Source organism: Fistularia commersonii, chromosome 16 (assembly GCF_037954325.1).
Source record: "Fistularia commersonii isolate RoL2024-O1a breed Wild chromosome 16, RoL_Fcom_v1.0, whole genome shotgun sequence".
NCBI classification, from domain to species: domain Eukaryota; kingdom Metazoa; phylum Chordata; class Actinopteri; order Syngnathiformes; family Fistulariidae; genus Fistularia; species Fistularia commersonii.
In genome coordinates this window covers 1,390,593-1,409,590 of record NC_141299.1, presented here as the reverse complement: position 1 = coordinate 1,409,590, position 18,998 = coordinate 1,390,593, and the positions used below count along the sequence as shown (strand labels likewise).

The window sequence follows — 18,998 nt, the reverse complement described above, 5'->3', positions numbered from 1 at the left end:
TGTTTGTATGTTTTGCCTGTTTATACATGTTCATGTTCATGCTATACATGTTCAATAGAAATTGAAAAAAAAACTTTAACTTTAGAAAAAATGTATCCCCCTAGCCACTTTTTTATTAGATTTTTTTAAATTGTTAAATTTCTACATTTCTCACAGTATACAAAATAAGTGTCCTCATGCCTGTTAGATGTCATTGATGTTCGATTTGGTTTACTTTTAGGAAACAAGAGATGAACTCTGTGTCAGTGTTATTTTAGGTTTCTTTGTACACAAATACAGAATACAAAAATGTTCCCCAATTTTACCTTCTCCAAATATGACTTTGAATTATATAAAGAATCCCCAAACCAAAATCCGCAGTTTAATGAATGATATTCGCTTATATCCATTTAGCTAAATACATACATCACTAACTACTGCAATATCAGTAGTAGTAATTGCTACTTTTTTTTTATTTCTAAAATTATACGTTTCTCACAGGCTTTTACTCTTGTTTACGCTTACAGTTCATTGATTGTAAACAAAATAAGTGTCCTTATGTTTCCTCATGCCTGATAAATTTAATTGTTCAATTGAATTTAGCCATGTTTGTTTTTTTTATACTTTACAAGTTGAATAAAGATTAAAATAAATAAAATTAAATATAAATCTTACAATTGAAAAGGACGTGTTTTGCGCAAACAAAATCCAGAATGTAAGCTTGAAAAAAAAATCTCTCAAATTTTAGACACACCAGACGAAAAAGATAAATATTTTATTAGGATCAGACAATGAAACCTCGTGGCATTAGAAAAAAATATTTGTATTCCCGTATTTCTAACGAACATTGGTTGGGTGTTTTTTGCTAAGGGTGCACGTTGAATCTATAAATCACGGACAGCCCTCGAATAATTTATTAAAAGTGCACAGATGAATGAATATATGCGGCATTTTCAGCGCAGTGCCTTTGTACGCAGCAAGACGTGCTCGTTTTGTTGAATAGAATAAGTAAAGCAGGCGGAGACGCAGTGAGAAATTATTCCGATTGGGTGAAGCGCCGCTCGTCCGGGCTACTCTAAATATTAAAACGAGCCATCCCCAAAGACTCCGCTCTCCTTCGGCCGGGCGGAAATACCGCGAGATCAGCTGACCTCGTGTCGGCGGCCACTTCCTCAAAGTGTAAACACGCCGAAAGCCAATCTCGGGTCAGCGTAAAGTTGCTCTTTCGGCTAATAGCCGGCAACATTTGATGTACTCCGGAAGCAGGATGTCAAACAATGATGTTTTGAATTCATCCGAAGCCATAATTCGACTGTGAAAGGAGTTTATTTGTTTTTTTCTTCTTAAAGGTAATACCACACACTGCAGTCTTATGGACTTCTCCTTAGTAAGAGATTGTGCTCTTTGCAAAGCAAAGTGTGTGTTTATGCATGTGTGTGTGTTATTGTGCGTTTGTTCTCTCTGTGCCAGGCTTTGTCCGCCGTGCGGGGATGGGTCTCATCCCTCCCCGGTCCAAATGGAGAATAGAGGAAGCGACGAGGTGGAAAAATTGAAGACAAAGTTCATGTCAGTGTGGCACAATGTGAAGTACAGTAAGTGTTTGGCTCCAGGGCAAGCACATACAAATCCTCCAGTGCCAGGCCCGGCTGCCCACCCCCAGTGCTAATGCTAAACCTGATTTCATCTATTTTTGTAAAATTGAAGAGTAATCTGTAATTTCGTGGACAAATCTCAGTGTTCATAGTGATCATTTAGTGCAGGGTGGGGTAATTATTTTGGCCGGTGAGCCACATTTCTTTTTTTCAGTTTTAAGTGCAGGCCAACTGAAAATTGAACAAAATAAAAACTGCAATTTAGATTTTATTTCAACATTAAAATCATTCATGATCATATAAATGTACCAACATTATTTTATATGTCATCATCCATACAAAATTAAACAGAAGGAGAAAGAAAAATTGATTGATAATGCTTAAAATAATCAGAGGAAATAGTTTTGCCGGCCAAGTAAAAAAGCAAAATGTGGCCCGCAAGCCGTAAAACACCCAGGTCTGATTTAGTGAGACAGGATCCCGATGCTGCTGAGTCCATCCTTAAATGTCCCTTAAACGGGACGCCAGCTTTGCCCCTGTCGCCGTGGCCCTTCAGAATTTACACAATCGCTCCGGGGGTTATCGTGGTCCCCCCCCCAGTTGTGTTTATGTAACAGCAAGAGGAGACAGAGTGAAGATGTCTTAAAGCTTTTTTTTTTTTTTTTCTTAAGGACAAACTTAAGCTGTGACATTTTGCCTTTTTTCCCCCCTCAATATCCCAGGCTGGGCCTTGAAGACAAAGACTTCATTCAGCAGAAATTCCCCCGTGCTTCTTCTTGGAAAATGTTACCATTTTAAGGCAGAAGGTAGGCCGCGCACACAAAGCACACGCTCTGAACAGCCGCCGGCAGTTGTAATTACACACATAATTACACGCAGCAGTGACACAAAAAAAGCAAACACGAAGTGATTTTTTATTTTTTATGTTTTTTTAACCGAGAACTCATGGCTGGTGATCCTCCGGAGCAATCCTGGTTCCTTATTCTGGACGAGAGTTGAACATCTTGACTTTTTCTTTTGTTTTTAACTCCATTTTCCAAAAGTCACTTGCAAAAAGCGGCAATCTGAGCGATATATTATTGTCATGTGTCTCCTCGGGCTTCCACTTCCTGTGAATATAAATACACCTTTCAGATCCTCCCTCGAGAAGAGATAAAATTAGCTTTTCTGCAATCCTTGGAACAGTTAAAACCCCCTTTTTATTTATTCTTAATGAAATAAATGATGGATATCGCTGTAAATAATTTAACTTTTGGATCCAGGAACAAGCTCATCAGCAGTCAGCAACACCATCAGAATATGAATTCCCATACGAGCCATTAAGATTTTTCAATAAGCTTGAGGGAGAGCATATCCAGCATGAAGAGAGAGAGCACTTTAGAGAAAAGTATGTATTTTTAAAATTTAAAATATTAAAATTGTGTATTTAGAACGATAAACCCTGAAGAAAGAGCCCCGCAGTGTTAAATCCTGTAAATTAATTCAGACTGATAAATAGCATCTCGCTAAATTTAGCACACCACCTCCAGACGTCGGTGGGGGAAGACCTTTGCCCTGAATTGTTGTCTCGCTTTCCTCAGATGAGGACAGCGTCGCGGAAGCCTGCGCCGAAGCGCCCGACGAGGACTCCGTCATGGGGGACGTGGAGGCTTTCCGTGGGGATTTCGCGTCGCGCTTGTGGCTGACGTACCGAGAGGATTTCCCGCCGCTGCCGGGATCCGCGCTCACCTCGGACTGCGGCTGGGGCTGCATGCTGAGGGCCGGGCAGATGATGCTGGCTCAAGCACTTATTCTGCACTTCTTGGGCAGAGGTGAGTAGATTTATGGAGCCGCAGCGGAGTTAAAGGTTTGATGATGATGATGATGATGATGATGAAAGCGGTTGGAAGAGCATCACCGTGGACAGGCCAGACCGTGATTTACAAATCGGAGGATTGACATTGTGAGGGCCGAGAAACTGCCTGCGACATCAGGTAGTTAGCAGTGGCGCTTTCATTGTCGGTGTGTACAGATTTATTTGTTTTGTTTGTTTTTTGCACCTAGCTGAGCGATGGAGATAATGAAACAAAATGAAAGTCGCCCGAAAGCTAAGATGAGGAAATATGACGACACGTATATAGCGCCTGGCTTCACTGTGAGTACGGTGAGAAGCTTCGAAAACCCACGCACTGCAAAATTGTGCTCGGTGTAGCCATTAATCCCGACTTCCTCATTTCAATTATCAGCACAAATTGTTTCATTCATTTTTATTTTGTAGATGAAAGTGTTAAAGTTGCGAATCAATTTGAAGTTATTGTTTATTGATTTTTATTTAATTTTCATTTTCATTATCAAGTATTCAGTCAATCAAAAATAGTCATAGTTTAAATAAGAATTGAATTATTGTAAAGCAAATGAATGCACTTTAAATCTTTTCTGTGACAGACTAAAAGACATTGTTAATAAAATAACACATCAGAATATCTATATCAGAAAATAATTGGTTTCTGAGAAGTCCCGATGCTGTTTTCATGCTAAATATATGATGCATGCCTTCTATCTATGAAACGATTGCCTTGCTGCTTCTCATAAAGCTGTTTATCTCATTTGAAACCCAAAGATTGCGCGTGAAGTGTGGTTTACCGCCAGAACAACGAAAGCAAAGCAGGCCTTTGCGGGAAAACTGCCTCCAAGCGATTCATGCGAATGTTCCCGATGAGCGCGATGCCGATTTGGATGGTTCATGCGGAGCACTTTCTTCTTTTAATCGCAGAAGCGCTTTTTGACTTGAAGGTCGCGAATTTGAGTTTTTGCACTTGCAGAAAAAACATTCCATGTGATCTCGTCGCTGGTACGTGTGGCCCGTTTCTCAGATCAAACTTTCCGTTCATTTGGATACCGCAAGAGATTGGATTAGAATGGTTATTTTTTGGAGCGAGCAATTACCTAATTCGACTCCATTTGGGTTTCTTTGCGATCCCCCGCCGCCATCTCCTTAATGAGAGGTGTTTGAAAGGAGCAGAATCCTCCGCACCCTTGCCAGATCGATCGACTCTGAAGTGCCCTCGACTTTATGGGTCGGCGTAATGAGATGACTGCCGTTTTAATGCGGCCATTTAGAAAACAATATTTAAAACGTGCCCTTCTGTCAAATCTAAAATATGTCGCTAATGAAATATTTCTCAATAAAATGACTAATGGCCATTTAAGCATATTTATTGATCAATTTCACTTTGATTCACTTTGGATCAAGGTCATATTGTTAATGCCTCCGACGCCACTCGGGGCCGTTTTATAGCCGGGGCCACTTCGCTTCTCCCCGCCTTCGGCTTCCACCCTGTTTGTAAGGCCGGGGCGCAATTAAAGTGAAATACTGGAACACTCAACTTTATAATTGAACAGAATGACACCTTTTCAGTCGCCGACCCACTCGGGGTCCCGTCTATTTAAAGCAAAACCCCTTTTTAATTTAACAAGTTCTGAAAGACTTTTGGTTCTTAATGGCTATGTGCCGGATTAAAGTTTGATGTGTTGAAAGATCGGATTCACGGAGCGCTCAGGGACAGCGCGCCGCGTTCCCACCTTTCATTACCCCCTGTCGTTAATAACTATAGCTTTTTCCTTCACAAAAGGGAAGACCTTGATTTTATGTGAGCGCGTCGTATATTTTCTCTTATCAGTCGAAAAAGATGTTTTTAAAGACTTGCGTAAATATCAATAATAATAATAATAATTGTAATTACTGAAGCTTTTTTTTAAATACAAGTTATATTTAGCCTCGTCAATAAAAAAAAATACATGTGTAAAATTAGAAATGGAAAGCAATAAATTATAATTATCAATGAAACCTTTTAAATATCAATAATAATATCATAATAATAATAATAATCATTAAATTGTTGAAGTGTTTTTTGCAACGCAAGTAATATTGTGCCTCATCAATTAACAAATACATGTTTAAAAACAAATTAGAAATGGAAAATAATAAAGTATGATAATGAAACCTTTTTTTAATATCAATAGTGAATATTTAATAATTATATTTTAGATTATTGAAGTGATTTTTTTTTTGAATGCTAGTCATATTAAGCCTCATCAATAAAAGAAATGCATGTGTAAAAACAAATTAGAAATACAAAATGATAAATTATTATCATCAATGAAACCTCTTTAATATCAATAATAAATATCTAATAAGACTAATGATAATTAAATTATTGAAGTTTTTTTTTAGTGCAAGTCATATTGAGCCTCATCAATAAAAAACTCAATGTGTAAAATCAAATTAGAAATGGAAAATAATAAACTAAAATAATCAATGAAACCTTTTTAATATCAATAATAAATATCTAGTAATAATAACATTTCAAATTATTGAAGTGATTTTTTTTAAATGCAAGTCATATTGAGCCTCATCAATAAAAGAAATAGATGTGTAAAAAGAAATAAGAAATACAAAATGAAAAAATTTAATCATCAATGAAACCTCTAAATATCGATGATAAATATCTAATAATAATAGCAATTATTTTAATGATTCAAGTGCTTTTTTTAATACAATTTATATTGAGCCTCATCATTAAAAAACTAATACATGTGTAAAAACCAATTAGAAATGGAAAATAATGAATAATAATAACCAACAAAGCCTTTAAATATCAGTGACGATAATAATAACAATGTTAATGATTGAAGTTATATTGAGCCTCATCAATAAAAGAAAATGATTATATGTGTAAAAACATATTAGAAATAGAAAATGATAAATAACAATCAACGAAACCTTTTAATGTCAATCATAAATATCAATCATGATAATAATTTTAATTATTGAAGCCTTTTTTTAAAAATGCAAGTCATATTGAGCCTCATCAATGGAAAAAAAACACATGTTCATACATCTTTAACAAAATATTGGAAATGGAAAGTAAATAATAATCAACATAACCTTTAAATATAAATAATATCAATCATATATATATAATAATAATATATAATTTTAGTCATTGAAGCATTTTTTAAATGCAAGAGCGTCATAAATAAAAAAAAAATACATTTGTTAAAACAAATTAGAAATGGAAAATAGTAGATAATAGGAATGATCAACAAAACCTGTAAATATCAATAATAATAATAATAATTTTAATTATTGAAGAGTTTTTTTCAATGCATGTCATATTGAGCCTTATCAGTAATTAGCCTTATTTTGTGTAAAAACGTATTAGAAAGGGAAAATGATAAATCAAAATAAATATGATAAATCAAATAACAAGTTCTCCTGACAGCGCAAAACCACCCTCGACTGGTTTTCAGGGCCAGGAGTTCTTCATGTCCCATCCAAAGATGTGTAAATGGTAAATAATAGTAGTGTAAATAGTAAATGATAGTGTTGTGTCCTTCAACCCTGAAGCCACGGTGGACCTTCTGGAACAATGAGCGTGGAGGGAGAGAACTACCCCGTGTGTCACTAGGATTGTGTTTCTCACCTTGAGGTGTATCTGACGGCTTCCTCCTGCAAGGAATCCATATTCTTAGCCTCGTGTCCTCGCAGGCTGGACGTGGCCCGAGGCGCTGAAGCTCCAGCCTTTGGACACGGAGACGTGGACCACCAGCGCGGCTAAGCGCCTGGTCGCCTCGCTGGAGTCGTCCCTGCAGGGCCCGCAGAGGTCCACGGAGCCCCGATCGGACGCGCGGCCCTCGGGCTCCGCTGAGGAGGCCGATGCCCACCTGAAGGAGATGTACCACCGGACCGTGGTGTCGTGGTTCGGCGACGACCCCTCGGCCCAGCTGGGCCTCCACAGGCTGGTCCGCTCGGGCCTGACCATGGGCAAACAGGCGGGGGACTGGTACGGACCCTCGGTGGTGGCTCACATCCTCAAGTAGGTCCGCTTTCAGGGTTACATTCTTCATTATCATCTGTTTGTTTGTTTGTTTTTTTTTTTTTCAAATATCTGAAGAGGAGGAGGGTGTAATGATTCATGGTCTGCTTACGTTACGTCGAACATCAGTGAAGACGAAGATAGATCACGGATAAGACGTCTGTTACACGGTGCCCTTGAAAACTTGTGAGATGTGATTTTAACTAACACGTCCCAGGAAAAAAAAAAACAGCAAAATACCTGATTACTTAAAACATAGTCAATCGCTTAGTTTTGGCATGCTGGAGAAACGACCTGGAAAAATTGAAGATGAGCAAGTCTTTTCCCAAAGAGAGGCATGAATCTCCTCACACCAGCAGGAATGACGGAATAAATGGCCTTTAATTAACCGGCGAATGATTTCGCTGTGATTTTCCATACCAAAGAGGACATCGCGTTGTATCTATACATGGACTAAAGGTGGCCGGAGATCCTGAACCACAAGCTCCATCTGACTGATGCGCACAGACCCTTCCTGATAATTAGCATCCACTCGTAACCCTCCGTTTGTAAACTCAAGATTGAAGGTGTTTCTTGTTATATGTACGGTCCGGAAACATGACGTCCACAGTGAAGCCAGAGAGGATGCGGAAAACAATAAATAATAAGCATGAGGTTAGACAGGAATCTCCATGAATCATAATGTTTGCAGATGACATTGTGATCTGTCATGAGAGCGGGGAGCAGGTTGAGGAACATCTAGAGAGGTGGAGTTACGCTCTGGAGTGGAGAGGAACGAAGGGTAGTCGCGTGGAGTTAGATGGAGAAGGCGGATTGGCTGTGGAGACCCCTGAAGGAAAAAGCCAGAAAGAAAAGAAGATGGTTGCAGCGAGATGTAAACAGTAGTTTGTTGAAAGAAAGAGTACAAATGTTAAGGTAAACATTTAAGGTAAACACCGGACGTGCACATCTTAAAAGCAGAGAGCGGTTTTAAGCATGCAAACTCCAAAAGTGCAGATTGCGTAAATGTGTAAACGTGCACGCCCCTCTCCCTGTGCTGTCATAGGAAGGCGGTGGAGGAAGCGACCGACCCCGGCCTGGAGGGGGTGACCGCCTACGTCTCCCAGGACTGCACAGGTAGAAAATATGGCCACACACACACCTAAAAAATATCACATCAATTCCGAACTCCAAGTCTTCCCTCCTCAAAAAGCTGTATGTCGGTTTGAGAGTGTTGGGAATTTTCCAACGGAGAGTTTAAACGGAGGGAAAAGACAGGGAGACGCAGATGTCATCTGGAGAAAGAATAAACCCTTTCTAAAGAGAGAGGATCTGAATGAGAGTAGAAGACAAAACGGAAGGTAATGGAGGGGAAGAGGACAGGGGGTTCGCTGGTGTGAGAGGAGAGGGTTAGATGGAGCGAGATGATTGGCTGGAATGACCTCTGGAGGGAGAAGAAGAAACCTGAAGAACATGTGAAGGTGTGACCGATGTCAGCTGAAATACCTTCGCGGACACAAACGTGACACGTCCAGGCGGATTTTTGTGCATTTGCGCGGCGACAGCCTGATGTTGTGAACCTCACCTCCACAGTGTACAGCTCGGACGTCCTTGAGAGCCACGGCGCGCCCGCAGCCGCCCGGGCCTCCGCGGGAGGGACGGAAGATCCCACGGCTCCGCAGGGCAGCCGGGCCGAGAGCCGAGCCGTCGTCATCCTCGTCCCTGTGCGGCTGGGAGGGGAGAAGACGAACCCAGAGTACTTCGACTTCGCAAAGGTGGGAGATGAGACTTTACGCCGTTTCCAGGAGGGACCGTCCGCAAAGCCCACAAAAAAAAGGTCAAGGTCGCTAAAAATGAATATTCTACATGCCTCTTGTTTTTGTTTGGGTTCCTCCATGAACTTCCGTGTCCTCCTGAGCCGCATAGCAAATGAGGCCTGCGCCATGATGGATTTGTTAAATCAATAATGTCAAAAATAAAAATCAGCAATGGCAACGTTCCCTGTGACCGTTAAAGATCAATGGGAGTTTTGATTCTTCAAAGGCGGCCAAAGATCAGCCGACATGTGACGTTGTCGTGTTCTACACACACAAAAAAAAAAAAAAAAAAAACACTTTTCTGGCAGTAATTAAATTATATTTCCTCAAAGTCCTCATTCAAGTCTCCACAGACGTGGCGCATCCAGGGCTTTCGCTTTTCACAAAGTCTCAAAGCTGCTTTTCTGTCAAGTGGTTTTTACAAGAACGCCAGAGTGTGTGTACAAATCTATTCTGACAGCCGAGATAGTTTGGACCAATCATCTCCTCAAGCTTTCCGTGGGAATGAAGGACATGGGAAACTCTTCCTCTTCCTCCCCCTTAGAGCATTCTGAGTTTGGACTACTGCATCGGCATTATCGGAGGGAAGCCCAAACAAGCCTGCTACTTCGTGGGATTTCAAGGTTAGCGCTTGGCAAACCGAGAGAGACGCGCACATCCGCACGCACACGCTGGTTATTTTGCATAATATACCCTTCTTACGTGAACAGACAAAGTAAGTTAATGTATTCGTGTTTGCGTGAGCAAAACGGAGAGGAGTGGAGGTGGAAGCAAATGAAGCAGGGCTTGCTTTATTCCCTCTGACCCATCACAGCCTCGCCCATTCATCACAAGTAAACCTCCCAAGTTGTGAGCTGTAATTGATTTCCATAGGAGGCATGCATTAAATTTCTCCCGCGCCCCAAAGTGAGCCACTCTTCATCACCTTCAGGAGCCAGGAGGAACCTTCAGTTGTACATCTTGGCAGTCAATATTTACGCATTTACATTTTACCAATTTGAAATACGGCGGCGGATGATGTCTAAATGACAAGCGATACATCCTGGCTGCCGGGGCGCGCCGCGTCGCCGCATTCATCATATGCAAATGGTCGCATATAATTGCGTGTTTGTAAAAGTAATTCCCGCGCACCAAAATTAAATGACAGCCTCTTTTTTCTTTCTTTTTTTTTTTTTACACACAGGATGTGCGTGTACAAATGCATCTGATTATGCAGAATTTAATTCACCGTGGGGAGGGGGGGGATATTAAAAACCAACAACCTTCTGGGAGGCATATTTGACGCACGGTAGCCCAACGGCGGGTGACTTTGAGCCGCTCTGCATAGAAATTGGAGGGAAGCGGGTTTTTTTGGTAATAATCCAATGTTTTTGAATAACTTGTCTTTTGTTTTGTCCTTGCAGATGACAGCTTGATTTACATGGACCCTCATTATTGTCAGTCTTTTGTGGATGTCAGCGCCGGCGATTTCCCTCTGCAGGTAATGCGGAATTGTGCTGACTGCTGTCCCAGTAATGTGAATTTAATAGTTTCTGTTAGTACTTAAGGGTATGAATCTTAAGGCAGCCCTCCACCCAATTACCGAGTCCCTGTCGGCTGATTTATTTGCTGGCCGCCACTTAAGAGGAATATGGCAAATACATGAGCGGCTCCTGCGAGACTGAATATTTCAGGAGCCGTACATAAAAACCGGCCCACATCTCCATACAGCAACAGTGTTTTATGCTTTTACGCGTGGCGGTATACAATGTGACAACGCAGCCGTGTTGTAAATTTGTGCATGCCGCGACAGCAGATAAATAGGATTTCATTCATCTCACGGCGGGCCGGCTCTCGCCGTCTGTTCCCGGACGTGTTTTCCAGCTTTTTTTTCTTTTGTTGTGTCTAGTCGTACCACTGTCCCTCACCAAAGAAGATGCCCTTCAGCAAGATGGACCCGAGTTGCACCATAGGCTTCTACTCCAGAAGCAGCCAGGACTACGAGAAGATCAGCCGAGAGCTGTCAAAGGTGGGGAAACGTCACGAAAAGACAAAAGAGGTTGGAGCCCTCCGTAGCTGCACGCTTAAAACTACCCGCTCGCCAATCGACGAACCCCGATAACAAATCCAAATCGAAACCGCTTTTCCTCAGAAAAATTCTCAGAAACGTGTTGCAACGCATTCCCCTGGAAAACATTTTCAAAATCTACATCATTTGTCCTTGAATCGTTCCTTTGCAGGGTGTATTTATAATTCCATGTACGCACTGAATGCTAAACAAAAATATGGGGGGAAATCAGATTTGTTAAATGAGCTCCAAAGTCAGAGCAAACTATATTGTCAGTCAGACCCTGAAATTAGGAAAGTAACTTCTCCATACAAACAAGTAAACACACCAGAATGTTATTGAGATGTAGTCCTAAACAGTGTGACATCAAACACAAGCAAGCGCGGAATAGCAGCTTGGAGACGTGTGAAGTAAACATCAGTCAAATTGGTTGGAATCTGAAATCTGCTCTAAATGTAATTAAGTTAGTTAGTTGTGCTGTATTAAAAACATGAGAAGTCTTACAATCAGACTTTAAGTCAGTTAGTTTTTGTTCTGAAATGATAGAAATTATTATTAGAAATTATTATTATTATTATTATTATAATATAATAATATTATTATCATTATTTATTATTATATTATTAATGTATTATTATCATTATTATTATTATGAAATGAACTGGCTTAAGGTGTTGTTGTGACTTTGGCCAGCAGGTGGCGCCATTTAACCGTGAATCCTTTCAGCGGCCCCCGCAGGCCTTGCTCGCTCTCCCCTCCTAAATCCAGGAGAATCCGTGTGTCTGAATCAACCCGAGTTTGATTTCACCGGCGGCCTTTCTGAAGAAAAACCATCACGAGCGTGTAAAATGCCTTCGGGGTGTTTCTGCTTTGACGGCCGGCCTGCCGCTGGTTTCAGGTGCTGCAGCCGTCGGCGAGGGAGAAGTACCCGGCGTTCACCATCGTGCAAGGTCACGGCCGCGACTACGACCTGTCTGCGGGCCTGGCCCCGGAGAAGAGAGAGTGGCCCTTCATCCGCGACCCCAGGAGGACGGTCACCACCGCCGGGGACTTTGTGCTCCTCTGACGGCGCCCGCAGAAAACCACTGACTTTCCTCTTCTGAAAAACTTGGAGGCGCCCGAAGTCTCTCGTTCGACACGGACGCGACTCCGAAGGTTGCGGAACTGGCTCGGGAAAGCGAAGCCACGATAATTCGGTTCGTATGCGCGCGGGAACTTTCCAGCTGGAAATTTTCAGGCCAAGACCTGAAATGAATGAACCGCCTGCGTTTCTGTTTTGTGTTGTTTGTTTGTTTTTTGCCTCGCATGAGATCTTACCGCACAATTTGTCAGACACCGGCGCGGGGATTAAACATGATGTCACGGGACAGGATCGCCACGGGAACCGGTCGCCGTTCGCTTTGTTTCTGCTCGAGAAGCGGCGCCAACAGCTGTTTATTAGGATTATATTATCGTTGTTGTTACTTCGAGCGAAACCGGAAGGCTTTAGATGTTTATGGGAGGGCCGGCGGAGGAGGATCGGCGTTTAGCGAGCGGGAGGTTTGGGGTCGGCGGCCCGCGGCGACCCGATCGGGGCGTCCGCCGCCACTGAAAGCGGGCCGCGGGGAGGTTCTTGAGGATCCAGACAGAGCTCCCTCAGTGTAGCCGGCATGGGCCAAAGACTCGGAGAACAAAAGTTTTCCAGTCTTCTATTCCAAGAACATTTCATCAAATAAAATGAATTTTTCATCCGTCTGAAATACATCAACGACAGAGGCCGACGGGACACGTGCTCCCAAGGACGAGCTCCTCGCAGGTTTGCCAGCTCCTCTTCACACCGCCGCTCCTAAGCAGGAACACATGACGCCGTTGTGTAATGACCTCCCGCCGGCCACGGGGGGATTGTTACCGACTGCTTTTGATTCTCGCCACTCGTCGCTTTCGCGGCAATGACTTAGCCGAGCTCTTCCTCCGTGACTATTTCAAATATTTCTTTTTCACCCCCCCTGATTTCTCCCTGCTGTATTTTTCTTTTTACAACCCGAGTTTACTATTCTGCTGTAAGTCATCTGTTGCTGTTCTTACAAAAAAACCTTTTTTTTCAGTCTCTGGAAGCGGAAAGGTACAACACTTTACTACGGTTACTAAAATCCACACGTGCACTTTGATTTACCACCTCAAAAAACACTGAAGTTTACAGACTGTTTTATTTTTTACGTTTCTGCACTTCATCTCCAGCACCCCTGGTATAAATTAACCTTTTTTTTTTTTTTTTTTTTTTAACGCGACTGGGCAGAAAAGTTGAATAAAGCAAAAAACATTTTTTTTCGCCCGGCTTGCTTCTTTTGGGTCCACTTGGTTCTATCTTTTTTTTTTTCGCTCGGGTGAGGAAAAAGAAATAGTTTGCTTCGTTTTCAGGGCTGGATGCAAAGACGAGAAAAAAAAAAAACCTCTGCAATGCACTCGGCCTCTTTTCTCATTCGGACAAATGCGGTAGATTAAAACTAATCGTATGTGTTAACCATCTCTACAGCCCATTAACCAGGGACCGGAAAAAATGTGACCCGGTGACACCGGCGGCAATTGTGTTCCTCTGCAGAGGAAAAGAAAATATCCTTGTGTGCAAAGTTCCGTTGCTATGGATAATCTGTCTAATGCCCCCTTAGTTTGAGCTATGCTGCTCTGTTTTCCCGTACAATACAAATTCTTGTATTATGATGAGGCTTGCTTTTTAAAGGAGGGAAATGTCCCGTCCGCGAGAGCGCCGGGGCAAGGGTGAGGATAGATGAACGGGGCCGAAGAATCCCCCGGTCTGTTCTCGGCGGCGCGCATAAAGGCATCATTTAGAGCGTCCGTCTGATCTATGTGTCTTCAGTGGACGGCTCTGCGCGGACACACGGCCGCCGCATCAAGTATGCAGCGGCGAAATTCTTCAACATTTGCAGACGCGGAGAGAAAGAGCAAGGGTTGAACGGCGGCTGGCCAACGGACGGAGGGAAGGGATGTGGCATTTTGGGATTTTTGTCTGAAACATGAAAGAGCATTTGTGCTGGGGGGCAAAACACGCCATGAGGGGTTTCTGTGTTCGCCCTGTATTTACAGGAGACGTATGAATATTTGATTAATGAGACCCGGGCTCGGGGGAAATGGAATATGCAAGCGGTGGCTTGACCAAACACACACACACACACACACACGTGCATCCCACTGTCCGTTTAACACAGCTGCCTAAGTGTCATTGACATTGCAGATTCCTGAAAATCTAATCTGCAGCCAAGCAAATTCCTCTTAAACAGGGAGTCCGTGAGAGTCATTCCTGTGTTGTACAGATGGATGGCCAATGGGTGTGTGTCAAGAGGGAGGGGGCGCACATCTAGACGCCCCAATAAAGATTTCATTTTTGAGTCATCCGCAGGGAGAAAATGCCCGGTGGCGTGCAGTCTACACAGGGAAGGGCCCGTGCACGAGCCTTGTAATATTTTCATATGATAAGACGACTCGGGAGGAATCCGCCATCGGGGGATAGAGTCTCATTTTAAGAGTCTGCAAAGAAGGAACCCCCAAAAAATACATCTTTTTTTTTTTTTTCCCAGTCATTAGTTGCCATCAGAATTGAAAGTTTGCTCTTGAGCGGCGCTTTCTAATGTACTTGGATACTCTGAGACAATTGCTGCGTAAAGTTCTGAAATGGAAAGCATTTCTGAACTGTATTTTAATATTCAATCACACACACACACACACACACACATATATATATAATAGATCTGACTCAGGGAGACGTCTTCCGTAGCGATAGGTGTGTTCTCCCTCAGATTAACTCCCATGTCCCGTCTGTTCTCTGCTGTCATGTTATCCAAACCGTGTCATTCCTTACGACCCAAAAGAAAATAACTATGTTGTCGCTATCAACGCGTTGTTTCTATTTGCCCCAACTTTTGGGTTTCTCAGACATCGCCCCCCCCCCCCCCCCCCCACACACACACACACACACATAGCCAAGATTAGACCATGATGGATGACACTGAGAACGTCCAGAGGAATTGGAAAACATAATATGCACAGCCTGCATGTGTGTGTGTGTGTGAGTTTTAAGAGCTAAAAAGTGATGTACCCGGTCTTTTCCATTCATAAATAGTGTGTAAATCTATATGGAGGAGTGTGTAGTTTACACATGTACCGGTTGTGTGTGAGTCATTCTAAATCATAGGTGTCACACTCCCTCCCTGCCTTCACACCAGGTGCAGGGGTGCTAGATTTATACCCGGTAGCCGTTGCCCACCCTTGTGGAATGCCATGCATCTTCAAACAGGTACTTCACTTTGAAATCTCATCTCGCCGTGATATCTCTAGGCGGCTAAATATATCCGGCTCCCGGATCCCGCGGCCGTCGGAGCGTAAATACCGCCCGCCCTGCATTAGACCGCGTTCAGAGTCTCAAGTCTGTCCACGCAACTGTCCACTTGTCTCCGCCCGTCTCCCTCGAACCCCCCCGTCTCTCCGGCTAAGAGGAGATTCTGAAGAAGCGCTGAGGCATCGCATGCCGGCCGGCCAGACAAATGTCACGATGCTATGATTATTCAGCGGCGAACCTGCCGACAGGCGCTCGATAGGTCAAAGGTTAATTTCCCCTGATTACCCTCCTCTAAAACATGAAATCACGTTATCATTGTTCCACGCGACGTTTTCTGCGGGATTAAAAGTCAGAAGGATCAATAATTCAAACGCTTCTAATGAAGGAGGGGGCGTTTGGTTGACGGCGTCCGCTCCGTCATCCTCGGACGGCACCGAGCTCCGAGCGACGGCGTCGTAAAATATGCGGCGTCGCGTCGGAAGTTGTTTGAGAGGACATTTCTCATATTCGGAAAATGGGAAATAAATAAATAAATAAATAAAGGGGAACCACCGCCCATTTATTTTCCGTTACAATCCAGTCAACCCGGCCTGGTCTTGACGGATAAATAGAATGTGATATTCATCACATGCGAGCGTGTGTGTGTGTGTGTGCGCGTGTGTGTGTGCGTGTGTGTCGGCCTGCTTTTTGTTCCAGCAATGGGGTCGTGTCTGGTAAACACCCAAACCTTGTCCGGAAGAGCGGATAGCTCACCCCTCTGGTAAGAACTGCGACACAAACTCCCGTTTTTATCGTGTATATATTTATATTTTTAAAGAGCGCCCGACCGGCAGGGTGGGAGTCTACCTCACACCCCTCCTGAAATGACCCCATGTATTTTCGTAGGATGTTCATTCGCAGCAGCAGTCGCGTGTTTAAAGGGTGTCATCTGATGGAGCGTGAAAATATCGGTTCAACTAAGAAGTAGATAGAAAATGCTCGCAGCTTCACCGTTTCCCAAATTTCCCGCAGCCCTTGAACGCCACGGGCGTTTTTTAAACTCGGTTTAAAATGCACCGCTCAACAAAAATAAAGGGCAACACTTAAACAACACAATGTAACTCCAAGTCAATCCCACTTGTGCGAAATCAAACGGTCCACTTACAAAGCAACACTGATTCATCTGGACTTGTTTTAAAGACATTACATCCAAGTCCTGTAGTGTGTTTTTCCATTTTTAAATCCACCTCCAGACCTCTACGGGTTCATATATTTGATTTCCATTGATCATTTTTATGTGATTTTCTTGTCAGCATATTCAACTATGTATAGAACGAAATACTTCATAAGAATATTTCATTCGTTCACATCGATGACGTGTTATTTCAGTGTTCCCCTTTTCGGAAGGTGTACAGGACTGTCTCAGAAAATTAGAATATTTTATCTTTATCTTCTGTAATGCAATTCAAAAAAACTAAAATTACTTTTTCATGATATTCCAAAATTTTAGATGGGATTTTTGAGTTTTCTTGAGATGTAAGCCATAATTAGCAATATTAAAGTAATAAAAGGCTTGCAATATTTCAGTTGACTTGTAATGAATCCAGAATGTATGACATTTTTGTTTTTGTAATTGCATTACAGAAGATATAGAACTTTATCACAATTATTCTAATTTTCTGTGACAGTCCTGTATGTTTTAAAGATAATCTACGAGGAGTTGAACGTAGCCGGTCGAGTCGCCGAATGACGTCAACGAGTCCTCGTATGTGCAGCAAAATAAAGGAGGTTGGATTGACTTTGCTTGAAAAGCCACGGCGGGAGCCGATATCCCGGTTCTGCCGGGACTGGAGACGGTTGTACCGTGGCAGGGGCCCAAAGCAAAGCTCCCCGCATTGTGTTGGCTAACCTCGCCTGGCTGTGACAACAAGAAGGGCACCGGAGTTAACATTTAGATAACGGATGTGTGTGCCGCTTTCGATTTCCATTCCCGGTGACAGGGAATCTGGTGTGAATGTGTGTGTGCCGGGGGAGGCGGGAGGCCTGTGTTCCCTACATCTCAGGGGTGATGTGGAGGAACGCCGAAATTCCTCATTCTGCTGTCCTCTGAGGCATGGCCGGCCCTCTGTCAGCCTTTACTAACCAGATGCATCCGAAACAAGCACCGAGGCTGAAGGTAGGGGATATTGCCTGCTGTGTAGCTGTCGACTTGTTTCTTATTGAATGCCCGTGTGTGTGTGCGTGTTTGTGTGTGTGTGTGAACATGGGGTGAGGAGAGTGTCAGCCTGTCTATGTGTGTGAATTTGTAAGGCGAGACGTACGGTGAATTTAGGGGGCGGGGGGTCGTCCACACTAGAAGTCACACTCCTATCTGCAAACGACAAGTTTCAGCCAGTTAGCTATCTCCAAACTGTTTTATAGTGAGTGTGTGTGCACATATGGTAATGTCTCTGTGTAAGGGTGTGTAAAAAAAAAAAGAAAGAAGTAGTTACAAAACGAACCCCCACCGCCGCCGCCGCCGCCGCCACCCCATCCTGCAGATTTGTGTCTGTGATACTTTGTAATCTCATCTCCATCTCAAACTCCTGCAGGCTCCGTGCACCATTATCATGCAGTTGCAATAAAACCCACAGTAATTAAAGGGGATCTGGCTATAATTGCCTCAGTGAATCAACTTAATCAGCACCTGTGCTCACAGTCAAGCTAATGGTGCAATCTAACCTTTTAATACCGCAAAAATTAGAATTGTAAAAAATTATACACTTTGTATTTTGAAACTTTTGAGTGGGCAATGAGGGGACCATTGTCCAATGCAAATATTAAAGCACGGGAGGGCACGCGTGTGCACGCGGATATAAAGGAAGAAGAACGCCTCATCTATTCATTTCAGTGACGTACCGTGAGTAAAATAAACTAAACTAAACAGAAACATGTTGAGAAGCCAACCGTGGCCGGAAACACACGCTTTGCCGTTTTAAAGATTACAGTAGAACTCGAGATTGGCCGTCAAACCATTTGAAAAAAGTCACATCTGCTCCTCGGCTGAGTCGGCTGAGTCGGCGGAGGCGGCGTCCATCCAATCAGAAGATCCGAATCGTGATCCAAAGCTCTACGTGGGAGGAGAGCGTCCACGGGGAGCTCCCGGGGGCCCGAGAAGAGAAACAGAAGCAAGAACACACACGTGTGAGTTCAACCGTCTGACAATCAATAAAAGAGATAACCAATCGGGAGTATCGGGAAAACCGATTGTCCGTTTCCATCCGTTTGAAAGGAGACAGCGGATTCCGTTAACGACGTCAACGAAGGCCGCGGAGCTGCGGGGGGGAAGTTTCGACCGATGCACGGCTGAAATAGCGACACGCATCCTCCCGTATGAAGTTTATTAGCGAAGGCAAAACATTTGATGGGTTTCCATTT

At 43.2% G+C, this 18,998-nt stretch overlaps 1 protein-coding gene across 1 annotated transcript; it reads left to right on the top strand.

Moving 5' to 3' along the window:
- The first annotated feature begins 1,117 nt into the window (after positions 1–1,117).
- On the top strand, positions 1,118–13,573 carry atg4c (autophagy related 4C, cysteine peptidase). Its single transcript, XM_086162177.1, has 11 exons — positions 1,118–1,328; positions 1,450–1,571; positions 2,294–2,377; positions 3,152–3,382; positions 7,102–7,429; positions 8,475–8,545; positions 9,002–9,183; positions 9,770–9,848; positions 10,629–10,705; positions 11,114–11,233; positions 12,171–13,573. The coding sequence occupies exons 2-11, from the start codon at positions 1,496–1,498 to the stop codon at positions 12,336–12,338; spliced, it is 1,416 nt and encodes a 471-aa protein (XP_086018303.1). The 5' UTR covers positions 1,118–1,328; positions 1,450–1,495; the 3' UTR covers positions 12,339–13,573.
- Positions 13,574–18,998: the final 5,425 nt, after the last annotated feature.